Here is a 25,766-nt window from a genome sequence, read left to right on the forward strand (position 1 = left end):
ATGTATCTCTGACCTATCTTATGTCTTCACTAAGGTTTTATATCAACCATCTACAACTTAAACAGTTCTTCATAGAACAACTAGAGTCATACTGAGATCACATCACGCTTATGCACAACTTTACATCGGTTTATCATAAAAAAAAGTCTGGTTTTGTAAAGCACTGCAAAGACAAAAGAACATATCTCTTCTGGCAGCAGGTTTCAGCCTGCAGACAGAGCTCACCCAAAGATTTATGGGGCCCTTAAGCAAAATTTGATTTGAGGTTCTACCACATAATCACCATACAACTGTTAATTTCTCCTTCATGTTGTGCCTGTTTGATTAATTGTGCACCACACAAATAACACAACTATTACTCTGATCTGTTATAATGTGGAAGTGTTGAAAATCCAGATGACAGCTGACTGCACATCAGATGATGTTCCCTGAAAATTTCTTGTTCTTTGCATAATCTTTCTTTCAAATCTATGTTTGAACATTTTAAGCCTTTAGGTACAACTGATGCTACAGTCAAAGACTTTTGGGATATATGTTTTATGCCATTTTCTTTATTATTAAGCCTTACAGCAGTATCTACTTGTGAAATGTTTTAGATCAGTACTCAGACACAGAATGCAAGAAAGTTGTTTTTTATTCATTTATTTAATGGTGATATTTTAAGAAAAACAAATTTGATTCACAGTGTGAATTTTGCATGACACTTCTTATCAGAATCTGCAGTAAACCACAGAGTCATAGTTAATGATCTCATCTTCTGCCTCATACCAGATCAGCGTGTCATGTTTATTGAATATAGAGTATACCACACTTTGCATACATCATTATCTTTAAAATATAGTGTGAGGATATCATACAAAAAGTGAAGACTGTTTCTGCTTCTGATTCTATTAACGTATCACAACTGTGAAAGTCTTTGTGCAGATTTTACTGTATTTTTCATTTACATTATTGTTTTTCTCAATTACAAATCCCAGAGAATACAAAAGCTGCATGTCATCTGAAATTTCATTTCACAGTCTGCTCAGTAAACCAACTGAGCACGTCAGCTTTATTTTCTGTCACCCATTTTATGTTGGCTGTCGTCTTTTCGATGGCTTGCTCAAGTGCCATGGTAGCTGAGCCAAAACCAACATGGAGGTTCTCTTCTTTGAATTTCTTCAGCTGGGAGAGAGAAGAAGAAGAAAACAAACAAACAGCTGAACCTCTGCATATGTTGCATTTATTTTCCTTTAAATAGCCTCAGGAAAATCCCGTGTGTAGTTTAGTGTGCTTGTGGGCTGCATACCTCCTGCAACTCAAACTCTGTGGAAAACCTCAGTGTGATTCCACTGATGAGATTAGAGAAGGAGAAAGATCCTCTTCCGTACCTTCGACAAAAGATAGCATTGAACCAAAGAGTTAAAATTGCACACACAAAAAAATGAACTAGGTGATGTGTGACTTGTGTGATATCAAAAAACCAGCTCCAAAATAATGTGCACTGGAAATAGGATTTCGGTATATTATGAAGTGATTGTGAATAACTGTTGAAAGAAGGTATGATTATATCTGCAGAAAACTTGTTTTTCTCTGCAACATGAGTCAGTTAAAACTCACAGTGTGTGATTTTAAAGAGATGTTCTGGGTTTTTTTCTCAGAAAGCTTCAGCATTATTTTGCTGCAAGTTTGTCTTTACCAGATTTGCCTGAAATACTAGTTTGCTCTTTTTTGCCACGCTCACTCTGTCAGGAGGGAGAGATATTTGATCATAAATTCTGATTTGGAGTCAGCTCTGGACTTGGCTATCTAACATAAGCAAAAACTTTGATCTAAACAAATTTTATTCAGCGGTATTAGATTAAAAGTGGGTTGAATTTGAAACCATGTATGTTTTTTCTTTGTCTTCACATTTATGCACTACTTTGTATCTGTAAATCACATGAAATCTTCCCCAAAAACCTTTGGAGTGTGATGCTGTAATGTCCTTTTTGTTTTTATTGAAGCTTACTGTTGGAAGATGTAACTCCATTTTGCTCTGACAAAGTTCCAAGCCAGCGGCATTCCTATGACATTATTTGCGATGGACTGGATGGTGGAGGTGACATCTTGCTTGCGTATCTTGTTCGGATCGAGGGTATATTCCAGATACCTGCCTCGAAACAGAGTCATCAAATAGAAGAAGTATATAAAATGAGGAGGCAGAATTTGGATGCAATATTAGTTACCTCCAGCAGGAAAAAAGAACAACAATAATTAAAGCTAACAGAAAATGTATCTAATGTGAAAATAATGGCCTTCAACATATATGGTGATCTTCAAGTATACTTGAAGTATATTGATGATTAAACTGACTGCAAATTTGCTCAAGTTTGTCTAAATGTTATAAATAATAAGTAAATAAAAATGTATAAACTTTTCATAACAGATCACCGTACATCAAACTGGATCTTTTAGCAAATTTCTGTTTGTTGTTTTGACATAATGTCGATTAAACATCAGATTTTTATTTTTATTTTACTTTATTAATGAAATTCTTAAAGACCCTACTAAGTTGCACGTGAACATATTTCTAATTGAACGAGTATTTGCAAAATCAGCTCCTAATTATTCATTTATAAAAACTTCCTCTACCCATCCACCTACTCCACAGAAGCAACTGGGAGACCATAGCACCTAGAAACGTAAGATTAATGGTGAAAAAAACCTGAGAGGGAATAAGTGAAATTGAATTTAACTTTGTGATTAAACAGTTTCACGTCTTTAATAAGCAGCTAGCCATGATATTGCTGCTGGCAAAGCACAGGATGCAAAAGCAGCACCCACCTGTTCAAGAGCCACGGTGTTTTGGTGCAGGCCAGAGCCGACCTGAGTCTGGACGCTTCCGATGCCAGAGACGCGTTCTGAAACATCTTCCAGGCAAAGTCCCACTCTTCAACTCCACCAAGGCCTATAGCGCTGCAGTAAACTGTGGCTTTCAAGTCGGAAGGAATCCTGGTCAGCAGAATGAATAAGAGATCAGACGAATGAATTCTCTTTGTGCACATTTAGCAATTTTTATCACAAACAAAAATTTTAAAAAAGCAGCGAGAGTTCTTCACATGTTTCAGGGTTAATAGTAGCTAGAACACTAAAATAAGTATGTCAGTAAAATATAATGAATCAAAGGGTACTGGTAATCAACATAATTGAATATGTATCTTATCAATGATCACAAGAAGATTTAAGCACTAATGATTTTAGTAAGCAAAAAGAAATAAGGGGCATTGTGTGGAGTACAGATAGAGCGGATGCCTCATGGTTCTTGACGTAGCCTGTTTGAATCCTGACCTCGGGACATTTGCTTCATGTCTCCCCTCCACCTCCCTCAAAAAAAAAAGCCAAATCTGAGGTACAAGGAGACTACAACATTTCTACTGTACACACAATATCTAAACAGGGTAGGTTTTATAAACAGAAAATTCAAAAGATTCTTATCTAAACTAAGAGTTTATCCAGCTCCCAAGAGCCTATAGAAATAAGTGCTGCTGCCTAATTTGGATTTTAATCTCTATGTCAATTTGAGAGAAGAAAGAAGAAAAGAGAAGGTGGAATTCTCTTAACAACTTTACTCGACAAATTTCAACACCAGAACTGCTACTAAATGGTGTTCCTAAATTGGCCTGTTGTCTCACTCACAAATCTTACTGGACCCTTTTGCTCATGCAGTTCCCACAGTCCTGTCTCGAGGTTTGGCTGGAGGGGAAATCCTGGCACAAACAGCTGGTTAATCAGACCAGAAGGCTGTTTGCTTTTAACAAAGGTGTTTCTGTCGTCTTGGTGGATTCCTACTATGCATTTAGAACCGACTTGGATATGATGGTGAATGTATTTAGAGATACAAAGTGATGTACAACGTGTATCCAAGATATGGTGGAAATCAAATGAAAGAAGTAGAAAAAAAAACCCAAACATTTATTGCAATTCATACCGACTCAGAGTCACAACTCACCACGAGACCATCTGAGAGAAGAGGAGACGCCACAGGGACTAATTAGTCAGTGAGTGATGATTGACTAGTCATCACTGGACATTACACCACAAATAACATACTTTTTTTTTTTTTAAAGGTTTCTTAAACTGGTGACAGACAAAAAATATATATTTTTGTGACTGGAGGTGATTTTACAATCAAAGATTTAAACATGTAATCATTCCTTCAAATTGCTGGACAGGTTCCCAGTCTATGTTGAATAAACAAATGAGATATTTATGAATTTTAGAACCACAAAAGAAACATTCATATGAGATAAATTTATTGGCGGGCATTCAAAGAACGCATTCCTTCGTACTCGTTAAATCCCTCATTTGGGACCTAAAAGTCTAGGAAGGACATTATGAGTGAACTGGAGAAATACAGTCAATGAAGGTGAAGGTCATTATTTTGGTAAACACGCTCTCTGCAGTAACTTCTGTGAGGAAAAACAGGACGTTTTTAAGCACAAACAGATATGATTTCCTTCATACTCACGGGTTGTGATCTGGGTTGTCCATCCACTGTCTGAACCAGCTGCTGACTTGTTTCCTGCAGGACTTCACACCCATATTACATGCCATCCAAACAGCATTGACCTGATTATACCTGAAAAGAAGCATCTAAAACTATTAGGAGCTCAAGTTAAAATGTATCTGTCAGATATGTTGCCATGTGCTTATTGCTTACTGGTCTGAGTGTTGTATTGGTATTTTGGTCCAGTTTTTTGTGAGTGTTTCAAAGTATTCAAAAAGTGGCTCGATTTGTTTCTTTAGGTATGCCTAAAACAGAAATGTAACAATTAATATTTGGGGTCAGAAATGTCATTTTATCTCCAAGAGCTTGTCCTTTTTAGCACAAAATAAAATCAACCTGCAAAGGTCCGTAGACTTCGGTGCGATCAAACATGAGGATATAGTAGCGAAGGTTTCTCAGAGCCGACGACCAGGGGATATAGTCTCTCTCTTTTGACAGATATCGAGTAGTTCTCAGAGCCAATGTCGTGGGGATCATTTTTGCCCTAAATGAAAGAAACAAGTATTCTATATGCTTGTAAAAAAAAAAAAACCATTGTGGAATTTTTTCCATGACTATTTTTCACCTTGCCAGATTAAATGCATCATCGATGATCTGAGCTCGGTTCATGACAGATAAAGCCTGACAGAAGAAAAGAAGCCAATGCAAGTTAGTAAAGAGGTTTTACTTTAATAAAACTCATAGAGAGGTTTGCTTTTTGATGCCGACACCAGTTTATCTGACCCGTTTGTGTACACAGAATAATGTCAGTGAAAATAGCACATTACCTACCTGGTGACTGGTGTCGAGCTGAGAGAGGAGACGATCCCAGTTGTCAGCATCATAGTTAATCCTGAAGTAGCCAGACACGTTTGTGTTTGCTAGTACCCATTCCTGTCCAGAAACTCTCATCTGAGCATGGGTGTCTTGGAGGATTTGAGTTGTATTAAGGAACATTAACATGCATCTAGTTTCACCCCTGAGTTAAAAGTCAAACATGTTCTTCCATAGCTCACACTTCTGACATTGCTGCGCATGTCGCTGTGAACGTACCTGTTTTATTCAGAAGCCAGTATTGTTGCTGATCCACTCCATTTTTCACCCATTTTATTGGGACAAACCATGTATAACTAAACAGAAAAATAAAAAAAAATACAATCTTAATGTCAATATGTTTATTAGTATTTCTAAACAATATTCAGCTTGTTGCATTTATTATGTCTAACTCTGATAATAAAATGTTTTTCAGGATTCCTATAAAAGTAATATTTGGAGACCTACAGTTGTATTTTAATGAATTTGAAACATATTTCACTCTGCATCATACATGGAGTGAAATATTTCAAGCCTAAGTTTCTTTAAATCTTACAGAATCTCGCCAGAAAACTCACTTTGCATCATTGGCTCCAAAGGTTACTTCTGTAAATCAGGTTGAGCCCTAATTCTAAATAGATTGAATTAATTTTTTTATTTATTTATTTACTTTTACATTTTATTTATTTTTTTACGATATCATGAAATGCATAAACATACATATAAACATATATATATATATATATATATATATATATATATATATATAACATAAATTATAAAGAAGAGTGATTTTATGTGTAATTTATCCAGACTATTTTGTGCTAGAATGTCATTTCTGTTTAATAGTGTAACGAAATATAGCATACTGGCTGGATTCAGATCGCTCTCATTAGCTCTGCTACCGAATATGTAATTTCAAGAAAAAGCTTTAAAAGTTACAATTTCAGCCAAGACACAAATGGTAATCGCAGGACTCAAAGGCTACAAATAAATTACCCTAACTTTCAGATTTAGAAAGTGGCAGCTTTTGAACCTGATCCAAATCATTAACTTCTGGGAAATCACATGACTCCAGCATTAGCACAAACTCAATTGTTGAATTAAAAATATTTATAAAGGAAGTTTCTTTCATTGTCATGGTTTGCAGCAAAGGAAAACCCCCCAAAACTAGTTTCTCAGAACATTTAAATATTGCGTATAACGGTATTTTGTACAGAAATGGGAAGTTATGACCATGTTATGGCGTAAGCAGTCTAGAAAATAATTGCTGACTTGACAGCTGTTGGTCAGATTTTTTCACAAGAAGCTTAAACCACAAAAGGTTATTGCTAAAAAGAAATGGCTGTTCTGCACAAGCATTTATATAAAGAGTGGGAGGAAAAAGTGTGGTAGAAAAAGATGCGTAAGCAACAGCCATGATTACAAGCTTGATGTGATATTGAAGAAATAGACGGGGGGAGAACTTCCACACACATACGTGGGTCATTTGACTACAAGTTGTACAAATTGTAAGCGATTTCTGGACCAGAGACATTCTCAGAGAAAAAGCATTGAAGCTCAGTGTTCTAAAGCTCTATCATTGTGCTTGATTGGTCAGCAATTCCGTCTCATCAAAAGGCCTCAGAGAGAATCAGTGGGTTATTGTCAGAGAAGATGAGGTACACCAAATCAAACAATGCAAATATATTGCATTGTGTAAACTTAGATTTACACAATCTAAGTTTCCTTTATATCTCAGTAAAGCAACATTGCATTGATACAAGTAAAAGGAGCCCAAACCCAGTACTAAGTGCAATTTACAAAGTCCGGTAATAAAACATGGATAAACTTGATAACTGGCCAAGTTTTCTGTAATAAAAAATTGTTTTCTTTTTATTGGTCTGGTGTAACTTTTACAATTTCCCCTAACTTTAATTCTGGGTTTTAGTAACTGTAAGTAATACTAACTAACCTAAGTTAACAGTTTAGATTGTATCAGCCCAGGTTTTAAGCTATTAATTTTGTGTGCCATCTTCAATAACTCCAATTTATTGTTCATTATCAAGTTCAAGAAGAATAATAAAGGAAAACTCATTTGTACTTGAACTGGGACGGCCTGTCCACTTTCGAATCCGGATCCAACAAAAAGTGTTTCTGGCTGATTCCTCCTGTTGTGGTGTTAATGGTGACCACTGGGAAGCCCATTTGGAGAGTCCAGCGGTTCATAATGTCATGTACAGAGCAGGGAATATGCAAATCTGGTGTGTCAGCAACTGCCTGGTGAAAAAAGGGGGAAAAAAAGAAGAAGAATAGTATTATATATTTTTCTGGATAAGCCAAATTAAATTAAGCACAGCACGTCTGTCAGCTTTGAACGTTGACAAACCTGTTGGAGATGACCCCACAGATCTGTATGTACTGTGTTGTTATAGGCAAATTCATTGAGGTAAGACTAAAAGGAAAACAAAACAGGAAGAAATAACATGTAAAGCATTTAATAAATCATTATGACGAACATGTCCATGACAATGTGAAAGAAAAATCTTGCTCAACCTTCGTTTTTTTTTTAAGCATAGTGATGACTGTCAATCATCACTATGCTTAAAAAGAAAAAAAGAAAAAAAAGTGAAATGGTGGGATCAGTGTCTTTTAAAAATCTAAGTGAACTATGTCAGGTTCATTAAATTCACTGGAAATTACAGAAGATCAACCTAAAATGACTGGATGTTAACATTAAATCAAAAAAGGTTGTTTCTGAAAAGTATTAGTCAAAGCGTGTACATACTTCCAAATGTTGCAACTTTATAAAAGTAAATTAAATGAACATTTTTGTTTTTAAGTTGAATTTACCAGGATATCTAACTACAAAAAAGATGGAAATAATTTTTCTTGGTGTTGCTTTTACCCACACTGAGTCCTTTGGCAAACACAGGCTCGCTGAGAAACTCTGACAGCATCCTGAGCACCGCTGCACCCTGAAAAGAACAAACTTCTAAACCACAAGAATTCAAGAAGTTTGAACTTCATATGAAGAAAACACTATTGATTCGGAACAATGGCGAAACACACTGTGCTGGATTAGTGGCTCAAATTACAGGGCCAAGATCATGTAGGGACAGCTACATCAATCCCTGACTGTGATTATCACAACTTTATCAAGCTTGTTGGTCATTCTTCTAAGCAAGTATGTAAATGCTGCCACTTCCTAAAAAAAACCCGACCTTGTTGTAAGAGATGGTGTTGAACATCTCACTGATCTCAGCAGGCGTATTAATCTCCTCTTCTTTGCGGGACAACGGGTGAGAAGAGGCCAGGGCGTCTATGGCAAACACTTTCTGAACATCGTACAGGATGATGTAGTCTTTCTGGATTGAAGCAGAAAGGAGTGAGGACAAAACTTTCTGAAGCCATATTCACTGTGAAGGCTTTGAGAGCTTTTCATTGTTTTTTATCTTACTATGTTCCAGATGGGTTCAACGAAATCAACTCCAAGGTATTCCACGTATGAAGCAAAGCCTTCATTTAGCCACAGGTCATTCCACCACTGCAAAGTCACCAAGTTTCCAAACCACTAGGGAAAGAAATCAAATATTTTGTCATGATGAAATCTCAGTTAGCACTTTAAAGCACAAAATGACTTAATAAACATTGATTCTGGTCAACACAGGCCCGGTTTAGGTCTAACCTAAAAGCCAATTGAAAAAAGAGGAAGCGGATTTAGCAGTAAATCTGTCTGTATTTGAGATGCTCAAAACCTCTGGCATGTTAGTAAGGTGTTTGTGAAGAAAAGAATGACATACCATGTGAGCAAGCTCATGAGAGATGACAGTTGCGACCCTCTCTTTGTTTCCTGTGGAGGAAAGGTTGGAGTCATAGAGCAGGGCTGTTTCCCGGTATGTCACCAGACCCCAGTTTTCCATGGCTCCAGCGTTGAAATCAGGAAGAGCTATCTGATCTACAGAGACCAAGGGAAACTGTTTTATAAAACCAAGCGGACCGCATTTCACATAAAAACACTAGTATAGGTTTGTTTTGCTTCATCCTGGCTGGAGAAGATGTCACACAAGATTACAATGAACAACTAAGGAGAGATACTAATAATAAAAACAGAAAAAGATTTTGCTCTCGTCATCATCTTGGTTAGCCATAGCATTAACATTCTTATTTTGCCAATTTACTTCACTCAGGATCTCACAGACCATTCAAACTTCACTGGATGGACACTAATTTGTAAAAGGTTATTTAGATATAAATGAAAGCTTCATCTTGCTGGGGTGTTAATACTCTGAAAGGTTTCTACACCTCTACCATCAGTTTTAGCCTTAGCGTCCAACAGCACAATGCAGTATTTGTGTAAATACAACACCATCTTCTTTATTTTACTCCATTGTCCCAAAGGCACTTAAGAAGACAAATTTCCGTCCCACAACTTCTTTGTAACAAAATATTTATTTTACATTTAACCTACCTGATTTAGAGAGCGGGTAAGTAGCGTTGTAGTATGTCTCATAGAACTGAAGGATCGATCCTGTAACTTGAAGAGCATAATTGCCCTGCCCATCATTTAAGGCTTTTTTTCGAGCCCATATTCGAATCTGTAAAGAAAATTACAATTAAATTAAGTCAAATGGTGTGGTTGGCTGTTTTAAGGCCAATTTTGTGCACAAATTAAGTAGCGTGAGGCTATCCCTGAATATCTAAATGAACATTAAGAACGAGGACATTTATTCTCACCAACAAATTGCTGTTGTTTGACTGAATGTAGCCAAATTCACAGACAACAAATGCTAATATGTAGGTGGACATTTTCTGAGTGGGTTCAAATGTAGTAACTGTGACAGGAACATTATCACGGATGGAGTCTGAAGAATCTGTGTAGACACAAAAAAAAGCCAGACTATGACACTCTGTTGGTATTAACAGTGAAACATTACAGATTTTCTTACAAATTGTTGAAGTCATTTATTATCTACAGTCTGATAGTAACAACAGAAATTTCACCTTAAAGCATTTCAAAGCACTGAATCTTCAAATAAAGGAGTGTGAAAATGTATTTCGCCTTACACATTTCCTACTTTTTTTAATCACACTTAAATATTTCAGTTCATAAAATTATTTTTTACATTAGACACAGAACATGTGTCTAATGTATTTAGACACATACATTAGACACATGTTCTGGATCTTTGTGGGAAAATAACTTAGCACTTGTTAAATCATGAATTAGTTTTGATTAAGCAAACTTTTTTAATGAGCTGATTTCAATTTCCCAAACTGCAAAATATTAAGGACACAATTGTCATGGTCTAACAAATGACAGGGTGTGTATTAATACACAAATACATAACTTGTTAAAGTTTGATATTTAATACCTGTTATATTTATGACAGATGATGATTCTTGGTTAATGTCAAGTTGTCATAACAAAGACATTTTAAACAATGTCAACATTTTATTAAAACTGTCAGAATTTACCAAATGACACTTAATAACAGTCACAAATATCCATGAAGACATCTTCATGAGTGTCCTGTCAGTGTGCCCTCAAACACAACACTTTAGCATATTTATTTGGTTAGCTAAAGTGTTAGCATATTTATTTTTGAACAAAGCGTAAAAAAAATATATTTTGAAACCAACCTATTTCCTTGCCGTTGGAGAGAGCAACGGTGCCTCGCTCATGAATAATGGTGACACTGAAATTTGCTTTCATGGCTGGTTCATCAAAGCAGGGAAACGCTTTTCTGGCATACGTTGCTTGCATCTGAGAGGTGGCGAGAACTCTGAGAAATGTTCAAGTTAAATGTAACCACAAAACAGACAGACAGCAAGATGGTAAATAGAACAACAAAGCCATCTTAGTCAAAAGTGTGACTATGGTGCAAAATGTTCCATCACTTCTTACTTCTTAACACCGTCATCCATGTACTCACTCCTGTAGAAACCCTCCAGGTCATCTGCCAGCTCCCCTCTAAATTCTGTGTAAAGCTCATAGGATTTTCCTTCTGCTAGTTTGCTGCTCAGTTGAACAACAAGATACTGCGTCCTCGCCACAAGCCAAGTGCTCCGTATGGCAGGCGCAGCAGCTTCACCCTGGCCACTCAGCTTCGCATGGTTGCCGCCGTACATGGTGAAGTTCAGCTTGTTGGCATGGATAAGTATAAGATCCGTTTTTTTTTTACACCTAAAGACCACAGAAGAATGTCCAGTGAAGATGTACATGTTGTCTGCATTGGGCTTCAGTCTGGGCCATAGAGTCACATCGTAGGTCAGAGGGACGAGAGAGTCTGGAAGTCTATAGTAATCCCAGGGTTCCCTTGGGGTGAAGGAGGTCGTTGGAGGTATAGATGTGCTACCGGTATCGGCTTCATCTCCAGGCTTACCTTGAGTCTTGGCCCTTTGCTTATCATAAGCAATAGATAAACCAATTATTGTAACCGCGGCGCTGACTCCGAGTACCAGAAGTCCAAGGCCCACATTTTTACTGATATTGTAGACTTTTCCCATATCTGACTCTTGGTTTAACTCTGAGGGTCCTCAGTCACTGTTTGCCCAAGACACTGGAGCTCTTCTCTGTTAATGGTTGAGGTATTAACATGGCAAAAAGATCTTTACGGAACACCTAGAGAAAAAAAGCAGAGAAGAATTCAATCATTTAAACATGTTTTATCTATTGCAGTTATTTTTTTTTTATCTATGTGCTTCACCAGCACAAAGCTACACATAGTAGTGAAAGCAAGGGGAAAGGATATACAAGTGTAAATATTTTTAGAAATAAACCTTTTAAAAAGTGTGGTGTGCGTTAGTATTTGTCACATTTTTCTCCAAAACCACCAACTAAAATCCAGTGCAACCACCTGACTTTAGAGGTCACCAAAATAATAGAGTCTATCTCTATCTATGCAGTGATATTCAATAAATTATACTTCCCAATGAGTCTCTTCTGTCAAATTTAAAGTACCTTTTAAAAAATATAACAATTAAGCAGGTAATAAACATGTGTTTTATTAAGTGTGCATTTCTGTTTTTAAAAATAGTTCTTTTTTATTGATTTGAGGAAATATTCTAATTTTAAATGTCATGTTTTCATCACGGGCTGCACAATAGCCCAGTTGGTAGAGCTGTTGCCTTGCAGCAAGAAGGTTCTGGGTTCGATTCCCAGCCCTGGTCTTTCTGCATGGAGTTTGCATGTTCTTCCTGTGCATGCATGGGTTTTCTCTGGGTACTCCAGTTTCCTCCCACAGTCCAAAAACATGACTGTCAGGTTAATTGGCCTCACCAAATTGCCCCTACGTGTGAGTGTGTGTGCATGGTTGTGTGTCTGTGTTGCCCTGCGACAGACTGGTGACCTGTCCAGGGTGACCCTGCCTCTCGCCCGGAACGTTAGCTGGAGATGGACACCAGCAACCCTCCCGACCCCACTAAGGGACAAGGGTGTGAAGAAAATGGATGGATGGATGTTTTCATCAGAAGTAAATCAAAATTAATTATAATTAAGAGGAAAAAAAGGCTTTCAAACATCCATTTTAGTATAGTTAAGCTATATAATGTGTTCCACTTACTGATAAAGTTCCTAAAATAAATGAGCCTTACACATAATATGCTAATTTGTCAGAAGTTATCTTTAGAAAGTTTGTAATGTCTGTACGGTAAATCTGGAAGCAAATCATTGTTATGCTCTGGTGTACATTTTGAGCTGACCAAAGAAATTACACACCCATTAGTTTGAGTAAAAGAACATCACGGATACTCATTGTGAAAATGTTCAATATGATAGGACGTCCAGATAGAATAGCTTCCATAGCAAATGCATTCAGTTCATCTGGACATCTTTGAACATTCTGATGAATGTTCAGCTTGCAAACCAGCATGTCCACAGATTGGAACTTTTGTTTTGTATTCAGTAAATTTTGTAACATCTCTTATTAGACTGTCCCTTATTTCTCAGACCAATCTCTTTACGTAGTCTACATCAACATTTCTTCAGGTTTTTTGGTGGTCTTCAAAAGTTTTCCATTTTACTTTGACTGCTTTTTAACAAACTGATTTGTCTTACAAAGTTTTAATTCACATGAAGAGCAAACATGTTTGCTTTAAATCCTTAGTAAAAGTGATTCTGTTCTTAGAACATACAGTTCGACATTATGATAAACTATTGGTCACAGTGTAATCTGATCACAATTTTTCTCTTTATGTTTGCTTTAAAATAAGTTATCTGGACCTTTTATCAAAATATAATTTATTCACATATTAGGCTTTTCCTTCCAACAGCTTACGCTGTTAGTTTGAAAGATTAAACTACACATATTCAGCCTTCTGAAAAACAAGTGGTTGTTCCACATCTTATTCAGGGCAATCGACCACAATTACCTCGTGAGTAATGGTGGTTGAATGTATGCCACACTCATTTAATTTTTCTTTGTAAGAAAAAAAAAGTAAAAATATTTTTTTTACTTTAAACACCCATAGAATAAAAGTTTGTGGTTTTAGTATGATAAAATGTAAAATAAATTAAAATCGATAAACATGCTTTTGGCTTGACATTACCCTGGAGTCTTATCTCATGGGCTAAAACATTAATGCTCAGTCAATTAATCATTAGTTACAAAGTTAAGGGAGTAAAATGTTATTCATTAAACCTCAAAAAAAAAAAAAAAACTGTCAGCAGTTTTATGTTTTCATCCCCTGAGTGTACAGATGTTGAAAGTGTTTCAAGTATTCATGTAGGTCTAGAATACGCATTCCTGCCGTTCTATAAATAATAATAAAACAAAAAATAAACATTTTGTACAAATTCTAGAAAAAACATCTCAAGTCTTGCTGGTCAGCTCTGCAAAAAAAAAAAAAAAATAAAATCATTTTGAAGTTTATGAAGTTTCATGATTTTTCTCAAGCTCGATTTAAAAAATATATATTTTACATTATTAACTAGTAAAAACTGATTACTGAAAATCTGACAAATTTTAGAGAGAGAGCACACCATTTGCTTGTGTCATCTGCGGCAAAAAAATTCAGCTCATCCTTTCCAGGTCAATGTTCTTTCCTTCCTCTGTACTGAACAACATGTACTGCCTTATCACCTAAATACTCCCATAGTTTTAGCATGGGAGGAGAGGAAGGGTAAAATCTGGACAGGTTACAGAAACATCTTAACTTAACCTGCATGACGAGGAAAAAAAGAAAATTTAAGTAAACCCAAACATGCAAAGGAGGGACATGAAATGTCCACACAGGAAAAGGGCTAAGATTTGAAGCCTTTCTTTTTAGAGGTTTTGTGTAAATATAATTATGTAAATATAATTATTTAACATGCAACAATGAAATGATAGTGGTAAAATTCTTATCATACGTTTTATGTTTAAAATTCTTATCATTGAATTTTAAATGTAAAATAGGTTTAACATATTAAACATATTTTAATATGTTTTTATATAACATATTAAAGTATGTTTTATAAAAACCTACAAATTTGAATCAATGTTGCAAAACAAACAGATTAATAGTCGAATAAATTTCTTCATTTCATATTTAAAGATACAGCACACCTTAAAAATAGGACATAATGAAATCTGAAACATTTAAAAAATGTCGATTTATATATTTTTTAAAACGTTATAATTTTTCAGTATAAAGCTCATATCATATCCTCACATAAGCGTAATAAAAAAACTCAATAAATAACTTAAAACTTGACTGAATCTGACTCTTTGTACGTTGAGAACTCAGCCTACTGAATCTGCTGTTAAAGTGAAAGATTCACGTTTCAAGTAATTATTATCATGTCATCTAGCTAGAAATGATTAATAGAGCGTTACATGTGTCATAGTTCGTGATTAGCCGTCAATAAAAATCCTTCAAATGTCAGTTTAAATAAAAGAAATCCCATTTTGCTAAAATAAACCATTCTGATTTAGTGAAGAGCTTCTGAGACAGTTTACAGTAGGCTGGCAGAACATAGTTACTTTTTCCATTAACATCCAGACACTTGTAGTTTGGATTTCAGCCTGACATTTAAGTAAATGTGCCAACTAAGGAGTTTATTACATGACAGTTGACAACTTGTTTAGCAAACAAGGCAATGTGATGAGTAAAAGGGCACATTTTATCAGTATTATCTGTAGATTTTATTAATTTAAGATAGATAAGATAGACGCTGATAAGTTCAAGGAGAATGACAAACATATACACTTTGACACAGAGGGAATTGATCGATAGTGCACTGCTAAATTATTCCCATCTGTTTGACATTATCATCATGTTAGACAAACGTCAAAGTAAGTCTTTGTGAACACTTTTCAAAATTATTTACAAAAGAAACTCTGGAATCTCAAAACTGTGTATAATTTGCTCCTCAATTCACGTTTTCTTTTCTTTTCTTTTTTTCATTTGTGTTGATTTATTGCATAGAATTCCATTAAAATACATTGATGTCTTTGGTTGAAATAAGACAAAACGTTTTAAGAGGAAGGAATTTTTTTTGCAAGGCAGTGTATTTCACTAACATAATCAGGCTTCAGACGTAATCTCATAACCCTAAATGTACCCTGTATAGAGTTAGAGGGTACATCTCTTTCCATCAATGTTGTGCCAAGTCACAATTTGATTTAGGTTCCTATAAAAACAACCCAGATTGTGATTACTTTGGCCATCTATCAAAAATACAGCTATAAGTCTAGAGTTGGTATACAGTGCTTTAGAGTAAAAAGCAACACAACAATCTGCTGAAAAATGCTGTTTGGTTTTCAAACATGCAACATGTATTGAACTTTATTTAATTTGTCGTGTGTTTGTTAATACAATCCACCGCATTTCTAATAAATGTTTTAGGACTACAAAACTGAGGCTGATGTGTTCAACCAGATCAGTCTCAGTTTAACATAATTATTATATTTCCATTTGGCAAATTCTTAACTACAATTTAAGAATGCTAGAAATGGCGAGTTTGATGACATTTCTGAAACAAATCCAGAGGGACTATGGAACTGCATGTCAAGTCAAGTTAAAGTTTATTTATATTGCGAATTTACAGCAACGTCAGCTGACTAAAGAGCTTCATAAGAATTACGACATCAGTTTTGTTTTAGAAATGTTCTGGGTTGATTCTCAGGTGACAGAAGTTGGTCAACTCCATGCAGCAGACATGTGAAGCAGTTCTCACTGTTTAGAGAACCAAGTGTTAGCTCTGTGATTCACAGGAATGCCATATTTTCCTGTTTCTATAGTAAATGTTTGAGTTTTTCAGAGGAATGTGAACAAACTGCTAATTTTCTGACCAATATTTATTTTTCTCCCACTTTTGGTAGTGATAAGAAGTTTTTGTACATTTTTTTTGAAACATTTTGGTTTGGAATGGAATTTGCCCGTGTGGAAATAAACAATAAGGTTCTTTACACATTTTTTTTAAACACATGACTATTACATTAAACACAACCTTAGAGGTTTTCACAGAAAAGAAAAAAAAACTATTACAATAGATTTGTAATAACTAATTACAAACTAATCCAAGTAATTTGCAGTGTGTTACATGTTTTTCCTCCAGCGTGCCGTTCAGCACCAAGTTAATATCAAATATCAGCTAAACGGGCCACTGACCGTCTACCTTGCCAACAGAGAGCAGGATAATCCTGTCGAGGGGGAATGTTTTTCTTGGGGGCCCAAAGTCACATATTTTCACAGCGTAAAAAATTTCCAACAATAGAGCCATGTGTCCACCCGTAACACGGTTACATGTACTGTGAACAGACACACAGCTATCATAAGGAGTCATGTGAATCTGTTTCAGTAAAATAAGTACAAATAAAAACTGCTTTTTACAAGTGAAAGGACCGGTAACATCAAGGAAAAGTAGGTAGTGTTTTGCATTCACCTCATTATCATCTCCTAAGTGTTTCTCTGCAGAATCTAAATGTAGAAGTGACTAACATCTGCTGGAGCTGCAGGATTTACAACCAGAAGCTGGCTCCTTAAACAGGAGACGTGCAGCATAACCACAAAGTCAAATTTTAAACTAAAGAAAGATCAAACCACCAAACCACCACAGATATGAAAGAATTCTCTCAATTTGAACTCAAGACAAAGCTGGTTTGCTTTTCTATTTGGCCAAATTCATCCAAGATTGTTTTAGAAAGTAGAAAAAGCAACTGACTATATTATTGAAGTGCTTCAATGATGAAAATGTATGATCCATTCATGCACTACTTGTAAAAAGTTGAGCAACAGCTTTTTTTTTGTTTTGTTTCTGTCTCCAGCCCTGAGAAACATCCACCTTTAACACAGCTAGAAAACCTTTCCATCTAGATTCCTCAGAAATATATCAAAGAACAGCCTCTAGTGCAGCATGTGGGCAGATTTACAGCGACCTGCAAGGAGAATCCAGTACATACCACTTGATGTTGTCTTCGTGTCCCGTTTTGAGCCTGATGAGACGTGGAGGTTCAGCTGGAGTGATCCTGATCCTTGGCTGATGAGAGACTTGTGGTCAGCATCTGTGCGCCTGACGGTGGGAGCTAGCACAGGTCTTCCTGGGAACGTAGGGAGGGTACAACCTTCTCAGATTTAACAAAAAAAACTCTTTATTATTGGACCCGGGGAGAGAAAGAATGTGGTGGAAAACTGCAGAACTGCAGCCTCAGCAATACTGCAAGCTCAATATGTTCGAGCAAAAAAGAAGAAAATGTTCTGCAAACTTAAATGAGAGGAGAATGACTCAAATGATCAAACAGTTATTAGTTTAATTAATTTACCTTGGCAAAGGAATGTCTTTGACACCATGACATGCCTACTTTCCATTACAGATCACATCATCTCATAGTAAAACTCTACCAACAGAGTGTAACAATTTTCGACAGCTGAATTCAACAAATCAGACACAAAAACACTTAAAGAGACACAAACATTTACAGAGATACAAACTATCTGAGGGGGGAAAAAATGTCTGCTGTCTCCCTAACAGATGTTGTCAAGACCTTCTGACTGCACACTGAAGGTTGGCTGGAACCAAGAAGCATTTACATCTCCGGAGCCGGACGCAATCCGCTCCCAGGAGCAACATTCATCAAAAATTATGAGGATGTCAAAGACGTAATAAATTACAGAGGGGAAACTGATCTCCCGGCAAAAACCAAGAGTTTTTTTTTTATTTTTATTATAGACAAGCACAGAAGTCAAAGTATCATTTTTCACATGGGCTGGATGAGGTCCAGTAAAACTCAGGAAAAAAAAAAAAAGAGTAATGATTTTTTTCTTTAGCTTGGTTCAAATTCCTGCTAATAAACAGCTGAAGCTTGGAGGTGCTGAAAAGTCCCATTGAGTAAAGAGAAACTGTATTTAATTTGAAAACATTAAGAAGCTCACTGCAGAAATTAATAGACTCAACGATACAGATGCTTTGTAGAACTTCTCAAGTGTTGTGCAAATTTCTTTTTTAATTGGGTTAATCTGCAAATGCAGGATTTAACCGAGTTCAGAATTCCTCTTATATACACATAGCAAAACTGGGATGAACAGAAATGTAAGCCGCTGTGGTTCTTCATTATAGGAATAAAAACCAGTGTCGTCTACATTGGCTGCAGAGCTGCGTGTTGCTGGCGGGCTGCAGCAGTAGTCCCGTTCTCTGGCCCCGCAGAGTTTGGCTGGAATGCTCTTCAGAACGGGGAGAGGCTCGGCACTTTGATGTTGATGTCTCCGATGTTGATGTTCCGGGGGATCTCCGGCAGGTTCATGTTCTTCACGGCGGAGACAGCACGAGCTGGAGCTGCGGACAGACCCCCCTGCACGTGAAAAGCAACAAGCCAAACAAGTTGATGTCTTCTTACCGTAAAAGAGTTCGTCTTTCCACATTTATGCAGGAACAAGTGTTCTTGAAAATATTCTCACGTGCTTTCTTTTGAAAGCAGAAAACAAAGGTTGCGGAGAAAAACATAAAAGCAGCTAAAAAAAGGGATGTTCTGCTATGGTGCCTGGAAGTCTTCACGCACCTTAAACTTTCCAATATTTTGTTCAACCACAAACTTCGCTGTTCTTAATAGGAATTTGCGCAATTATCAGGTTCCATTTTACTCTAAAACCCCTAAATAATATTCAGAGCAGCAAATTGCCTTCAGAAGCCAACTATGTGCCTATGTTTGCAATTTATTCTCTGTATAAATACAGCTGTTCTTTGTAGGCCTTTGAAGGGTTTGCTAGAGAACAAACAGCATTGTGATGGCTACAGAGCACAGCAGAGAGGTCAAGGATAAGGTAGTGGAGAGGTTTAAAGCAGGGTTAAGTTACAAAACAAAATCCCAGGGTTTGAACAACCAACTGAGAATATATAAAAAGAGAAATAATAAGTCAAAGCAGCTAAAATAATAATAAAAAAAAAAGAAATCTTAAATTTTAGACCAAGTAAAATATCCATTTTATTAATTGGATATTTCAAGGTCAAGCACATGTTTCCTCCACAAGTAAAAGCTGAGATAAATCAAAACTTTTATCTCAAAGTTTTCTGAAGACAAATCTGAAAATATCTTTGGGAGTGGACAGCTCGGTTTGAGCGCACAGGAGTGTCTCACACTCTCAGGTCAGGTTAGAATAACACAACCTCTCCATTTTATTCCCACCTGACAACAAGTGCTGCATTTACAACGGTGAGCTGATAAGATAAGTTTGACATGTGACCTGAAAGAGAATGTGCCGTACAGATGAATCAGTGTCAGCTTTTGATGGTCAAACTGATTCTGTGGGAATTGTTAGATTTTACAGAGACATTACTAAGATCTAATGAAAGACTGTAAATTTATTTAAAAATACCTATTATTGCCATTATACATCAGTTGTTCCTTTAAAAAATGAATTACCAGTTTCTCTACCAGTTTAGCAAATAAGAACATTTTGCCCATTCAAATTAGCTAAAATAATTGCTGAATCTCAATCAGAGTTATGGGAGGGTGGGGGTATATGTAAAGATCACTTTATAAAAACAGAGAGGTCCTGACCTCTGACTTTTCCATGCGGTTCTGCACCTCTACTTGTGCTACAATCTCATTCATGTTGGTCTCCAGCACCATGCCTCCCATCACCACCTCCTGCAGGATATAATGAACCTGCAGAAAAAGCACAACACACTTAGTAAGGTCTCGTCCCCACAGCTCTGTTTCCCTCTAATATCTAGGTATGTAAATTCCAGCAGAGTCAAACCATTTCATGGATTTACAAAGACTCTCTTCTGCCTTACATTCTAACTCATTTCAAAGACCCAAAAATGTGTCTGCATTGCCAGAACTTGGCATGCAACAATAAATGATTTGCAAACATGCCGTCCAGGCTGTCTGCCAGCAGATGGTGACGAGTTGGGGAATATTAACATGCTGGTAACATTCCTCAGGCCAAACCTTGCTGCTCCACATGACATCAGATTCCTGTGGGAAAATTCTGTCAAGATGCCTGTAGAGGTGTTTGATCACTTCTTCAGTAAGTAGGTCTGTAACCTTAATAACACAGATCTGCCTTCTAAGGAATAGCTTTATAAAATTGTACAAGTTTTTGTGTACACAATAGAGGTGATTTACTTTCTAATAATTAAAATCAATAAAAGTCTATAAGCCAGCTGAAAAGCACAGGTATGTCTGTGAGATGGCAGCTTCCTTAAAGAAGGTTTAGAGTCGTCACCAGTCCCATTTGAAAGAAAGGATTTCTTAGAGAAGGAAAAACTGAATTTCAGACACCTACATCACCTAAAGAGTTCATCTGGGTTCATGTGAATGTTTGTGTCATGACAGAAGAAATCCCCCAGAGGCCTTCTCAGGCATCAAGTTCACTAGAATGAAACCATCGGAAGTTCAGAAACTACCAGATGTGTCCGGATGCCGATTCAGTGTTTACCAGGACATATTTAAGGTAAAACTCTCCAATCTGGATTTTAAACACGTGTCCACGTTTAGTTAAATATTCATATGGAGACAATTTCCCGAGCAGTGAAACGTAAGCCCAACTACCTGCCAGAGAAATCTAGTGTTATAATATCGTTTGTTCTTCTACACACTTTTAAGCTGTAACAAGAAAAAAATTAAAAGGGCTCCTACTCAATCTTACACATTGTAATATCATGCTAAACATAGGTAAGCAGGAAAATTGTGCCACACAAAAACAAGTTCAAACATTATTGCATTTATGATTGAAAATGAAAAGAAATTAAGAGAAATATATTTTAGCCACAGAAGCGCCTCCACTCACCTTATCCATGTGGAATATTAGGTCCAATTCACAAACATTTTCAAAGCATTTATCCAACGTTTCCACAAACACCTAAAATAAATGTAAAAACAACAGATAATTATTCTGAGATATTTTTATTTCGATTCTGTGTGTATTTTGTTGGATTAGTTTTCTGTTCGGTACAGATAAATATCCTTACAGCACAATCAAATCCTTTCTGATTTTAATTCAAAAGTATCTAGGGATGAGATCATGGTCCAATAATAAATTATGCTTCAAAAATCTTACCAACAACAAGCAGATTGTGTAGCACAAAACATTTAAATCTGTTGTGATAAAACCTTTTCGAGATAAAATATTCAAGGGTTTTATATTTCCCTTAAGTGAAAACATAAGTTACTCTCAAAGAGTCGCACTAAAACACAGCAGCTGACCTGAATCAAGTCCAAAATGCCAAGTTCACTCTCAGATGAATCCACACAGAAGACAAAGTAGAGAGTAGCATAGTGCCGGTAAATCAACTTGTAGTCGGAGCCTCCAATAAGACTGAAAGCAGATTTGAAAGAAAAAAGGTTTTAAAAACAAGCGTTTCTTTTACAGCAGCAGAGAATCATAAATAACTGAGATGAAAGGTCTACTTTGCGAAACAAATAAACATATTTTTGAAAAAAAAGATAGAAGAGAAAACTTTATATTTTGCTGCCATCTTCTGTTTTACAAAAGCTATTACAAGACATCCAGTGACAACCATCTGTTGGGAAAAACTAAAGGAAATGTTTCAACGTGGCTAAGGACGTTACAGAAACAGTAACTTGAAGACAACACATAACAGAGTTTGTTCTTCAGTATATAAACAGAACATAAGAGAAAAACAACTTGCCTTCCACCCTCCAAGAAGTTACAAACATTGTCATCTCTCTTTGATACCAAGTGGAAAGTCTCTCGAATTATCTGCTGCTGCATGTCCTCTGACTGCAAGAAAATAATGTACAGAGAAAGTATTAAACAATTTCAGAAATGTCTTTTGAATTTGTCATTTGTTTTACTGAAGAGGCACGGTTTTTATCATTCCATAGATTTCAGCAAGATTTCAAAAACCACTAGGAGATCTACAAAACAGATCTACAAAATGGTGGTACTCCTAATGTGTTTTACAGAGTGCTGCAGGCACTCGTTTAGCTTCTCTCTGCTTTACTAATTCTGGGGGTAATTTGTCTTCCTGTAACTTTTTCACTTAATCCAGCTGACAGGTTTTATACAACAGATGATCAACTAAAGTGGGATGCATCTTCAGGGGCATGTTTTGGTAGTACTGAAAATCAACCCTTTGGCTGCTGGAGACTGAACATGCCTTCTGTTGTTTCCTTCTCCATGTATGTAGGTTAAAAACTAATTTTAAACGGCCTCAAAGTCAGAAAGTCCAATATACAAAATACATTTAACAATTAGTTAATATATCCCTGTATACACAGCGTCTACTGTGAAGCGGGCGCTGTACCGGTCCGTCGTGGTGAAGAGAGAGCTGAGCCAAAAAGCGAAGCTCTCGATTTACCGGTCGATCTACGTTCCCACCCTCATCTATGGTCATGAGCTTTGGGTCATGACCGAAAGAACGAGGTCACGGGTACAAGCGGCCGAAATGGGTTTCCTCCGCAGGGTGGCTGGGCTCTCCCTTAGAGATAGGGTGAGAAGCTCGGTCATCCGGGAGGGACTCAGAGTAGAGCCGCTGCTCCTCCACGTCGAGAGGAGCCAGTTGAGGTGGCTCGGGCATCTGGTAAGGATGCCTCCTGGACGCCTCCCTGGTGAGGTGTTCCGGGCACGTCCCACCGGGAGAAGGCCTCGGGGAAGACCCAGGACACGCTGGAGGGATTACGTCTCTCGGCTGGCCTGGGAACGCCTTGGGATTCCCCCGGAGGAGCTGGAAGAAGTGGCTGGGGAGAGGGAAGTCTGGGCCTCCCTTCTGAAGCTGCTGCCCCCGCGACCCGACCCCGGATAAGCGGAAGAAAATGGATGGATGGATGGATACCTGTTTTTGTAAGCCTCAGAGATACTGCATTCAAATAATTATATTGGATTCTATACATCTCCACTCTAACTACAGAAACCAGCACCTTGATCTCCAAATTTATGTTCGTCTGACTCAACATAAATTTGAGTCAGACGAACTCAAATTTATGAATTTATGTTCATCTTAAATTCCAGAATTTAAGGAGAACATAAATTCTAGAATGAATCAGATCAAGAACTTCCCTAAAACGTTTTGTGGGCTTTGTTTCGCAACCATTTCCCTCCACTAAACATCCCCTTTATCCACAATACATATGAATAAAACAACTCTAAGCTACCAGATTGTTTTGCGATGATTTTTTTGTAGCTTAGCCCTTGTGCAGAGGTTGTCAGTGTGTGTCTGATAAACATCTGTCACAGTCACAGCCTGCGCAGGCCATAGCAGCGCATTCCTTTACAAGTAATCCTTTGCTATTAGTTTTAAGTAATGTCCTTATTTTATGAGAACTTAGTGTTTGGGTTTTTGTGAGATGCAAGTCAACAGCGGAAGAAAACTCAAACTTAAAAACAATACAGTCCACAAACTATATACGAAAGTAGTGCGATAACGTAATAGCGCTTTATTTTCAAGATGAGTTTTAGTTATATAAATGCACTATGTTGTGTAAAAAATAAAAAATAAAACAAAACAATTATTTTGAATAAGGGACAAATTTCGGCCCCGATGTTGTGCTGTTGTGAAACTGTTGACTAGCATATGGTTCACGAGAGAAAATGAAATATTGTGAACAAAAATGTGATGATCTGTCAGAGAAAAATCGCATAAAACTCGTATGAATATTAAAACAGACTATGTTATTCAACATATACACAAGCTAACATTGGTTAGCACAGCCGGAAAATGCTAATTAACTGAAACAGCAACATCTAAAAATACTCACAAAATATTGATAGAATCGAATCAGCCGCGGCTTCCCATGGTTGTTAAAAATCAATATAGCTTTTATCATGTTTGTTATTTGGCGTCACCAAATAGCAGTGCCAAAAAATGTAGTATTTGTGTCAGATGTTAGCTTGTGTGCTAAATGATCTTTTGTAGGCCGGAAATGTAACTTTAGCTCACATCCGGCTGCATCAGTCGATCTTGGCCTGAATTTTTTTTGTTCCGGTGTTACACCTCTCTGTGCTACCCATTAATCTGTCCTACCTTGTGGTAATGCGCATACGCACATAGATGCTACGTCACATACAAATTCAGCAAATTTCTTATCAATACCACCCTGTACACCTCAGACTTCTGCTATAACTCTGAAACATGTCATATTCAGAAATACGCTGATGACACTGCCATCATGGGGTGCATTAAGGACAGTGAAGAGGAGTACAGGAGCCTGGTGAGGGACTTTGTTGTCTGGTGCCATAGAAACAGCCTGCAGCTAAATACTTCCAAGACAAAGGAACTGGTCATTGACTTCAGGAGGAAAAGAGGCAGTCTACGACCAGTTCTGATAGGAGGGGAGGAGGTGGAGGTTGTGCAGACCTATAAATATCTTGGCCTGTGGCTGGACAACAAGCTGGACTGGACAAGCAACACCAAGCAGCTTTATAAGAAGGCTCAGACCAGGATGTTACTACCTGAGGAGGCTGAGATCCTTTAACATCTGTGGAAAGCTGCTGAGGTTGTTTTACTAGTCTGTTGTCGCCAGCATCCTCTTATGCTCTGGTGTGCTGAGGTGGAAGCATCTATAAGACAGACCTTTCTAAGCTGGAGAAGCAAATCAGGAGGGCCGACTCAGTGGTTGGCACAAGGCTTGACTCTCTGGCAGCAGTGGCAGAGAAGAGAACCCTACAGAAACTCGAGGATATTATGGACAACACCAGCCACCCTCTGCACACTGTCATCAGCAGCCAGGAAAGCAGGTTCAGTGGGAGACTGCTTTTTCCAAAGTGCAGGACCAACAGACTAAGGAACTCATTTGTGCCTCGTGCAATAAAACTCTTCAACTCTTCACTGGCTAACAGGAGTACAATAGAAATAGAGGAACTATAGAATCAAGCTAAATGCTTTTGTTAAAAAAAAATAATAATAAAAAGAATTGTTTAAGGAATTGATGTTTTGGCTGTGGGAGACTGAACTACAATTTCCAGTAAATCCCAAAGGGATTAATACAGTGTCTGTCTGTCGCCGACAGATAGACATAGCTATTTATAGCTACCTAGGGTAGGAAAATCTTACGAGAAGCAGCTTTGATTCATTTCCAAA

General features: G+C 37.1%; 2 protein-coding genes across 2 annotated transcripts; both read right to left on the reverse strand.

Moving 5' to 3' along the window:
• Nucleotides 1-616: 616 nt before the first annotated feature.
• On the reverse strand, nucleotides 617-18,184 carry LOC103462741 (aminopeptidase N-like). The gene is made up of 22 exons (XM_081605369.1): nucleotides 18,046-18,184; nucleotides 17,686-17,823; nucleotides 11,208-11,924; nucleotides 10,943-11,085; nucleotides 10,037-10,173; nucleotides 9,771-9,897; nucleotides 9,103-9,257; nucleotides 8,760-8,873; nucleotides 8,524-8,667; nucleotides 8,212-8,277; nucleotides 7,689-7,754; nucleotides 7,404-7,579; nucleotides 5,561-5,637; nucleotides 5,300-5,433; nucleotides 5,094-5,149; nucleotides 4,865-5,012; nucleotides 4,682-4,773; nucleotides 4,490-4,600; nucleotides 2,806-2,973; nucleotides 1,991-2,131; nucleotides 1,289-1,370; nucleotides 617-1,164 (listed from the first exon to the last, which is right to left on the reverse strand). The coding sequence occupies exons 3-22, from the start codon at nucleotides 11,807-11,809 to the stop codon at nucleotides 1,009-1,011; spliced, it is 2,895 nt and encodes a 964-aa protein (XP_081461495.1). The 5' UTR covers nucleotides 11,810-11,924; nucleotides 17,686-17,823; nucleotides 18,046-18,184; the 3' UTR covers nucleotides 617-1,008.
• ap3s2 (adaptor related protein complex 3 subunit sigma 2) lies at nucleotides 18,009-24,658 on the reverse strand. Its single transcript, XM_008405497.3, has 6 exons — nucleotides 24,445-24,658; nucleotides 22,377-22,468; nucleotides 21,931-22,042; nucleotides 21,515-21,586; nucleotides 20,278-20,385; nucleotides 18,009-19,071 (listed from the first exon to the last, which is right to left on the reverse strand). Exons 1-6 carry the CDS (start codon nucleotides 24,511-24,513, stop codon nucleotides 18,946-18,948), a joined length of 579 nt encoding a protein of 192 aa, XP_008403719.1. The 5' UTR covers nucleotides 24,514-24,658; the 3' UTR covers nucleotides 18,009-18,945.
• Nucleotides 24,659-25,766: the final 1,108 nt, after the last annotated feature.

This window comes from Poecilia reticulata, chromosome 3 (assembly GCF_904066995.2).
Source record: "Poecilia reticulata chromosome 3, P_reticulata-male-v2, whole genome shotgun sequence".
NCBI lineage: Eukaryota > Metazoa > Chordata > Actinopteri > Cyprinodontiformes > Poeciliidae > Poecilia > Poecilia reticulata.